At 35.2% G+C, this 9,217-nt stretch overlaps 1 protein-coding gene across 2 annotated transcripts; it reads left to right on the forward strand.

The window, feature by feature from the left end:
• The first annotated feature begins 766 nt into the window (after positions 1–766).
• LOC147284008 (ethylene-responsive transcription factor ERF060-like) lies at positions 767–2,831 on the forward strand. 2 transcript variants are annotated; one of them, XM_086243311.1, is made up of 2 exons: positions 768–1,100; positions 1,393–2,831. In XM_086243311.1, the coding sequence occupies exon 2, from the start codon at positions 1,464–1,466 to the stop codon at positions 2,499–2,501; it is 1,038 nt and encodes a 345-aa protein (XP_086099437.1). In that variant the 5' UTR covers positions 768–1,100; positions 1,393–1,463; the 3' UTR covers positions 2,502–2,831. The 2 variants fall into 2 exon arrangements, with proteins under 2 accessions (XP_086099436.1, XP_086099437.1); XM_086243310.1 differs by having other exon boundaries at positions 767–2,831.
• The last annotated feature ends 6,386 nt before the right edge of the window (positions 2,832–9,217 follow it).

The raw sequence follows: 9,217 nt of genomic DNA on the forward strand, positions 1-9,217 counted from the left end.
AAATGAAAAATGAAAAATGAAAAATGAAATTAGACATTATCAGTTATATAATTTTTTTTGTCAGATAAATGATTGTCATATTAACACTAATTTAACCTATTTATTATAGAAAATCTAGCTCGTATCATTTTCAATTTCGTTTAAAGGATCAACTTTATTTTATTAAATTAAAATCATGCTAGATAAAACAAAAAAATAACGAATGATAATTGAGGGGTTTTTTATTTATGATAAGTTCATAGTTTTTACTTTTTACTATCATAGTTGAGGGTTGAACTGGAAAATAATATTCAAATGGCCTATGGATATCAAATTCCTTGATGTTGAATGTTGTTCATCAACGGTCCATATTAGTGGTATTGTTTAAAATGCGATGGTAGTTCAACACTGACTCAGTGCCCACGAATTTTTTTCCAACGCTGACTTGAAGTGGCAGTGAAATGGCTAGTCATAACAGCGGTAACGACAAAAAAACGCGTTAAAATAAAATAATTGCTAACGGGAGAACATAACAGTCAACCGAACCTAGCAAATCAAAGACAAACACGTGTAAAGCCTACGCTCCGCAGCAGACAACTGCCAGTCACTAAATACAATGAACGCACACGTGGCGCCTGATCATTGGGCGCCCACATCGAATAAAGGTATCTTTGCAGTTGACACTTGACGAGGCTAAGGGTGATTTAATTAAGGGAAAAAAACGTGGTTAGAGAGAGAAACCCACTGGCTTTTTTTTTTTGGTCTGAAGAAACCCACTGGCTTGAGGGTTATATAAACAGAGAACAAGTTTCCCAACAAATGCAAGAGTGAAAAAAAACAAGTGAGGCCGCAAAAAAGAGTGATAGAGAGAAAGAGAGTCTTCTCCCATTTGCTTTCTGCAACTGTGTTTAATAATTTTCATTTCCTTTTTTATTTCCCCTTCTCCTCAAAACCCACTTCTCTTAATTCCTTTCTGTCATCGTCTGTCTTCCAAAGAATATATTTTGGGGCTTGTTTTTTTGGGATCTTGATTGGAAATTAGATCAATTGTGAGAAAAAAAAAAAAAAGCAAACCCAGAAGGGTGTTTCTGAAAGCCAGGTGATTCAGAATAGAGATCCAGGTTTTTCTCTTTGTTTTTTATTATAAAGTTTTAAGCTTTTCTTTGATCAACTGGAGGGTTTATTTTTGTCCCTCAGGTTTGTTCTTTAAGGTCTAGTGCAACAAAGGCTGTTTATTTAAGCCTCTTTTGTGCAAAAATCATTTTCTTGTTATCTGGGTTTTTTTTCTTGTTTCTTCTTGGAATTTTACCTGTTCTTTGATTTTGGAAAGAAACAGGTTGATTTTGAGAAAATATTAATTTTCTTTCAAATCTGTCTTGAGTTCTAGCTTACCCTTTTGTAACAACATGGCAGCAGCTATAGATATCTTCAGCAGCAGCAGCACAGTGACACCAGATTTATCAGATCCTTTGAGGGAAGAGCTCATGAAAGCACTTATGCCTTATATGAAAAGTGCTTCATCAACCTCTTCTTTAACATCTATTTCCTCTTCTATTTCTTCACCAACCTCCCCCTCTACTTCTTCATCTTTTTCTTCTTACCCTTCTCACACTTACTCTCCAGTCTACTCATCTCAGCCCAACTTGTACCCTGACTTCTGCTCACCATCTACCAACCCCATGTTTTCACAAGTGGGTGTTGAGCAAACAGGTTCAATAGGGCTTAACCAGCTCACCCCATCTCAAATTCTTCAAATCCAAGCCCAAATGGTACTCCAACAACACCAAGCACAACAACAAAAGGAACAAATTGCTGCTCTAGGTTCAGCTCAGCTACAAAAAAACCAATACCAGCACCAAAATCCTCACACCCTTCACTTCCTTGGTCCCAAAGCCATCCCAATGAAGCAAGTTGGAACTCCTCCCAAACCCACCAAGCTCTACAGGGGAGTGAGACAGCGGCATTGGGGCAAATGGGTCGCAGAGATCAGACTCCCCAAGAACCGAACCCGCCTCTGGCTTGGCACATTTGACACAGCCGAAGAAGCAGCTTTGGCTTACGATAATGCTGCTTATAAGCTCAGGGGAGACTTTGCTCGGCTCAATTTCCCTCATCTCAGTCACCAAGGGGCTCATGTCTCTGGCGAGTTTGGTAACTACAAGCCTCTCCATTCCTCAGTTGATGCGAAGCTCCAAGCAATTTGCGAGAGCTTGGCTGCTAATTTGCCGAAACAGGGGAATACAAGGGAGCCCTGTTCTGTGGCAGAGACAAAGCCAGTGATATCAGCTCCTTCAGAAGCCAATGTGGTCTTTAATGATTCATTCAAAATTGAATTGAAAGGTGAATTGGAGGAATTCTCTTCCTCATCTTCCCCGTCGCGCTCCGATGAGTGGTCAGCTGGGTCATCTTCCCCTGAATCCGACATTACATTCTTCGATTTCTCGGATTCTCAATGGGATGGGACTGAAAACTTTGGGTTAGAGAAGTACCCTTCAGTGGAGATTGATTGGTCTGCCATCTAAAGTCCTTATGATGTTGTAATCTTTGTCCATTTCTCTTAACTTTCTAGGTTGGGTTTTAGGTCCAGTTTGGTGCATCCAGCAGCTTCTGCAATGAGATTTTTGACATTTGCAGAGGTTTTGCTGAGTCCACTTATTATTAAGTGCAGTTATTAGTTTATAGGATTAAAGGGTCTGTAATATTATGTATGATTTCTCCATTTTGGTCTGCTGGTAATTTTTTTTCCCTTGCATGACCATGGAGATTTCTTGGTATGGGTTGGTTATCTTTTCAGGTCATTGTAATTAAACTGTCTCTTTGAATATATATTATTGTACTTTTTTTTTCTTCTCTGTATTTTGTGTAACATGGTGACCATGTGATGGTGTTTGATTCTATCTTTATCCTTACAATGACATGATTGTGGTCACATTATTATCTTTGTACAGCAATGCTCCTTATCATAAACAGAGTTTCTCTGCGGCTATTTCCTTCTTGTTAATCAACAAGGCAATCAAACCGAAAATATACAATAATTGTCTTTTTCTTCTAAGAAAAAAAAGAGTTCTTATGGAAGGTGAAGTTTGGAAAATTCCTAAAAAGTAATTAGAATATTATATTAATCTCCCTGATGAGCAGAGGTGAAGTTGAGCATCATGTACATTTACATTTTGCGTTCTGTATGATGAGGTTTTTAGGGGCTTGCACAAACTTTCTTTACCTTATTGGAAAAATTCAATACTTTGAGAAATCCAGGACACAAACAAGAGGGCTATAATGCTAAATAAAGGCCAAAAAATAATGCTAAATAAAGGCAAAGTCTGGGTCTAATTTTAATGCATTTAAGTCTAGTAATTAATGGCAGTACTATAGGTGCTATCATCCACATGCAGGGAACCAGAACAAACAAAGTATAGGAAATTATGTTAAATTGTGTTTCAATTAATTTATCTTGACCAGCTTAATATTTATGAGTTTTCCAAGAAATCTTTTGTTTGGATTTAGTCTGGCCAAATGGAAATTATGTTTCTCATCTATCCAGAGGTTTGTTATTTGAAACCAAGTCAAAATATGTAGAACAATCATATCCTTGTGAACCATTCTAATTATGAGAATATGTCATGTGCTGGGCTTAAAAGAGTAGTTAGCTAGATTCTAATAAACTTGCTAATTAATTAGATTTAGAACACTTCTATATATATATATATATATTTGCTATTTTAGAACAGGCTGTTTTTTTTTTTCATTGCCTATGAGTCTTACTTAAGTGGGACGTGAAAGGGCAAATCTAGGTTTAATATTTGTAAGAAAAACACCCTGTTGGATTGAGCATGAATGGTGTCTCTTGTGTAAGGAAGGCAAAAACATGGAGTTGCTCGAATACGAAATTTTTTGATTTAGGGGAAAACAAAGACAAGAAGGAAAATAATAAGAATCGAACTCTTTATGAAAATGTGAGGATATAAATATTTTATTACTAGAGTTGGAAGCTCCACATAATTGACTACAAAATTAGTTATGTGTATTTAACATAGTTACTAAAACTTAAATTGGTAATTGCCTAATTGGCAATGTTTGTGAAGTTTATTTTACAAAATAAATCAAGCCAAATCATATGGAACGAGGTAGGAAATAAATAACTATTTGTATGAGAAATCGATCAAAGTTTAGAACAAGTCATGGGTATGACTTTAATTGGCAGCATTTGGTTCAGCAAGTTTAGAACATAGAGGGATAATGGAAGCATCTTGGATATCACCCCCCCCTACTTTGGTGGATTCTATAATTTTCTTATTTGCAGCTTTGAATTAATGAGAATGACAAGTGGGAATGGCCAAACCATGGGTTGCTGTTGAGCCCACTTTTCCGGCGCATAAAAATACATGCACACTATCTTATCCCTTCAGGCTTGAGATAAGAATTGAAACCACCATCCCACAAGAAAGATTAAAAATGAGAGAGAGAGAGAGAGAGAGAGAGAGAGAGAGAGAGAGAGAGAGAGAGAGAGAGAGAGAGAGAGAGAGAGAGAGAGAGAGAGAGAAATATACATAAATTGGTTCAATAATATTCTATTCTTTCTTCTCAGCATGCAAAGACAAGTTCACACTACAAAAAATATTGATAAGGAATGAAAGAGACTCTGAAAGCCCATCCTGGGCCATGCATCAGGAATCTTTACAAAACTTGGCCAAGTCCTCTCCTTTCTTCATGACATTTGTCTTTTGAATATGATCTCAAATTTTTCTCTTTCTGAATTTGTGTTGATCACTTTACCTTCAATTTTGTCCAAAGCATCCAAAGTTAAGCCAAAAGGTGTGTGAATGGGAATGAAACATGCATCTTAAAGCCATTAAAGGGATTCCTTAGAGGGTGGAAAAAGGTGATGACCCAAGTTGGTTATCCACTTTACAGGTTTTAATGATGTGGCTTTGCTGTGAGGTGCCTTCAACTGTAATATAAGCTAAGATTCTATCACTGTCCTCTAATTCTAGCTGTCCTTAATCTAGAATTAAAGGTACCTTTTGAGGTTCAATGCCTAATCATAGACTATGATTTTAAATTGCACAAGGGAGGAAGGTAATCATGGTTCAACATATATGTGGCCAAAAAGAAAATAATGGTAACAAATTAAAGAAAAAGGTAGGTAGCCATAAAGAGGAAGATGATGAGTTAATTACACTTACACCTCTTGAAGTTTATTGTCTTTTCACATACACTCCTAGGGTTTCAAAAATTACACATACAGCCTTAAGGGTTCAAAATTATTGCATATAACCCCCTACAAGAGAAAAAAATAAATAAACAAAAAATAAAATATTTGTATTAAGATTGGACCTTACACTTTAAGTAATCTTATTAGGTCATTTAATCCCTTAGTATGCATTTTTGCATAATTTTTCATCATTTTTTGTCTCATTATAAGGAATTATATGCAACAGCTTTGAAACCTCAGGAGCTGTAAGTGTAATTAATTCAGAAAATGATCAATGGTTTCTCTGATCTTCAATGGTTTCTCTACTAGGGAAAAGGGAAACAATGAGTTATGCGTTACATGTGACGCACACGCAATGGCCATGAGAATGGAGTCATTAAACCAACCACCTGCTGTCTTTTACAATGAACATATAATTGGATTTTGAAATTTTAGGGGTATGTTTGGTAATGCCTTTATTTTTTTGTTTATTTGTTTTTTATTAAAGAGAGGGCTGAAGGAGAAGAGAATGAAAACAGAGATGAGAGATGAGAGACATTATTGAGTAGTTCTAAATTTAAAAATAAAATATTTTGGGAACAATTTAGCTTCCAACCAAAAATTGACACGTGGAATAAAAGAGTATAAAGTCCAAAGCATAAGTATTAGTAGGGACTGGAGTTGTATGGGGGATAAATATGGTAGAATGCTCACGAGCCTCAATGATATATGAGGCCAAAGGTGGACGAGCCTTGGAGCATCTCCAATGCATTTGGCAATCAACTGGTCTTATTTGTGGTGCTATGTAGCCCTCAAAAAATATTGTGTGTGACTGTAAAATTATTTGGTATACTAACGTAGTGTTATCAATTTATTTAAATTATAACACGTGTATATTTATTAATATCCAAAACTCTAAATCCTAAATAATACTAAAAAAAAATTATACACGTGTTATAATTTAAGTAAATTAGTAACTATGTCAACATACTACGTAGTGTTACAGTCATATACAATAATTTTTCCAAAATTTGACATCATCATTTATATATCAAATAACAAGATAAACAATAGTAAATTTTGGTTAACCCTTTAGTATACCTTTTTTTTTTCTTAGGTCTAATCCACCATGTTTGTTTTTGTTGAGTTTAACCCTTGTTTTTTTTTTTTTTCATGGAAGTTGAGTTTAGCCCTTTAACTAGTATACAACTAAGTAAGTTTCTTTATTTTGCTTGATTAGTTATTTTTTTTTTCTTTCAAAAATTAGGTTTGTTATTCCCTAAATTGCCATTTTACCTATTTAAGGTGTTTTTCAAAGAGTTATAAATGTTATTTGTTTAATCAATTAGCTCTATTTTAGTTAAATTTTCAAAATTTCAATTAGATTTTAAATTCATTTATTGTATTCATAGATTTGATTCTTTTTTTAATCATTTCACAAATTAATTAAAATGCTGTTTTATTCTATTTGTATACACTATCAATATATTAGTGCACCTACTAAAAATAATATATGTATTAGCACCTTTATCTTTTATCTAGCTAGGAGGGGAGAATTTGAACTTGAGAGCTCTCTAACATTGTGGAGAGAAATATCACTAGACACAGACTAGTTAGTTACCTACATGTATATTAGTGAACTTATTAAAATAAAATATTATTATTATATTAGTGCACCTACTAAAAAGAAGTGTGTTTAATAAAATTATGTGAAATTGTCTCATAAGCATGTGAAAATTGTTCTTTTCTAAACCATGTGACAATTTAACATATTATTTTACTACTTCAATTGTTATTCCAAATAATGAGGTACATGATCCGTCTCTCTCTTTAAGCGATGAGATTTTTTTGCGCCAATATGGTGTTCCTTGTTCCAATCTCCTTCTCTCTTCGATCTTCCATGGATCTTCGGCTTATGTTGCTTGTTATTCTTCTATGCCACTTATTTTCATGGGATTGTTCTCCTTCTTCAAAATTTCCTTCCCACTCAGACAGTCTCACTCTAATTTGTGTTTCACTTTCTTCATTGTATCCTCTCCCTCTATTCTCCCTGATTATGTTCTTAATTTCCTCTTGATTTTGGTTTTCGATCAAGAGGTTTCTTCTTCCATACGTAATTTTCACTCGATTATGTTCTCTGGTTTCAAGTAGGGAAAATCTTGATTTGCTCTTCTTGTTTGGCTGCCACAAGTTTGTGCGCTGCAACATAGCTCTTGGTTTTGGACCTGAATTGGATTCATAAACCATATCAACAGTTGATATGCCTCCAATTAATGAATCTACTATAAGTCACAATTCTATTAATGTAATTGCTGTGATTGTGGCAGAGAAAATGCCTAATATAGGTTTTATTATTGGAATTCTACTGAATTCTTGGAAGGATTATGGTGAGGTAACTATGGTAGGAATCCAGGACAAACTTTTTTTGATTACTTGTGAGAGTGAGCTTGTTGCTAAGAGAATACTATATAGTGGTCCATGGTTTGTTAAGGGTTATTGCATGAGTATTGTCCATTGGCCAGATTTGTGTGCAGTTAGTGATATTTATTTTACAGAAGTGCTCTATTGGGTCCATATTGATGGATGGCCCAGGGGTTTCATGACTAGAAAGATTGCTTAGAAATGTGGCTAGAAATTGGACACTGTTGTTGAAGTGGAAGACCCATATGGTGTTTCCTCGTGGTCTAGTAAGGGTAAGGGTTCATGTTGATATCACCAAACCTTTTCAGGTTGGTTTTTACACTCCACAGGGTAATGAGCAAGTCTGGATTCTTGTTTGATATGAAAGGTTGTCAGACTTTTGCTATAACTATGGCAAATTGGGGCATTGCCTCCCTGATTGTGAGGATAATATTTATCATGATGAAGATGCAAATTGAGGTATGATGCTGAGCTCAGGGTTTCTATTGCACCTTAATTGGATTTCTTGCTCAAAAAGAAAGACAGTAACAAAAAATATGATCTATGGAGTAGCTTAGGCTCTGGTAAAGCTGCTATCAAAGAGACAAAGAGTCTGTAACTGATCACTTTTTAGACTTAAGTATGAAATGGCATGACTTGTAGTCTAAGGAGATTTAGAAGGCTAAGTCTAAGTCTTCCCTGGCTCAGTCATCTGCTCAATGTGAAGTTGTTAATGATGGTCTTTCTTACTTTTAGAAGTCTAAGAATTCGGTGACTACTACTACCAAAACAGTTAGAGTTGAGTCTCATTTCTAGACTGCTCTAGCTATACCTAAGACCCTTACACAAGTGTTCGTTGTTTGGGGTCTGAAACTGTTTATGAGATTAAGACCTTGAAAGTACATCATTTTGCTGACATTGAGACTGCATCATGAATGTTCCTCTAATACTGTGCAAGTGAAGCATCTTCCTGCTGAGTCAACTCTTGATGTTAATATTCTTGCTCCCTTTGATTATCAGATGCGTGAATCTTAGGAAATTGTGATTAGTTTAGCAAGGGTGTTTAAGACCTTGACTTAAAAAGATTGGGGGATACATGTCTTATTGAAAGGCCTTGTAAACAATAAAAAATGGATAATAATGTCCTTAGGTTGCTTGGACCTGCTGGAAGCTAGCTCTCAAATTATTATTAACCCTAAAATTGCTGGCAGGAAGAGAGGTAGGCCTAAGAAGCTTTCTTCTATTTTACCTATGGATCATGTTGCTCTAGTAGTGAAGGGATTGTGGGATGTATAGGTGCAGTTGGGACATGACAGTTTGGTGGATAATGGTAAGGGCTTTGGTGACTAGCCAAAATCAGCTACCAAGTCATTATGAGAATATTGAGTTGGAACTATCATGAAATTAAGACTACCCTAACAGTTCAGTTCTTAAAGGACATGAGGAATACATTTTGTCCCTCTATGATTTTCTTCTTAATGGAAACCAAAGTTCAAGTTAATAAATTGGAAATACTTAAAAACTCATTGTTTTTCCCTAATAGCTATTATGTCTCCAGTTGGGTTATATGGTGGAACCAGGAGCTTGACATTACTATTCTAGATTCTTCAAAGAACATAATCAATCTTAAGGTGACAGTTAAGAATA

Source organism: Dryas octopetala, chromosome 5 (genome assembly GCF_963921425.1).
Source record: "Dryas octopetala chromosome 5, drDryOcto1.1, whole genome shotgun sequence".
Lineage (NCBI taxonomy): Eukaryota > Viridiplantae > Streptophyta > Magnoliopsida > Rosales > Rosaceae > Dryas > Dryas octopetala.

Bases quoted from the DNA above. Each gene is read 5' to 3' on its own strand.
- LOC147284008 (XM_086243310.1), top strand. From the start codon at position 1,386: ATGGCAGCAGCTATAGATATCTTCAGCAGCAGCAGCACAGTGACACCA.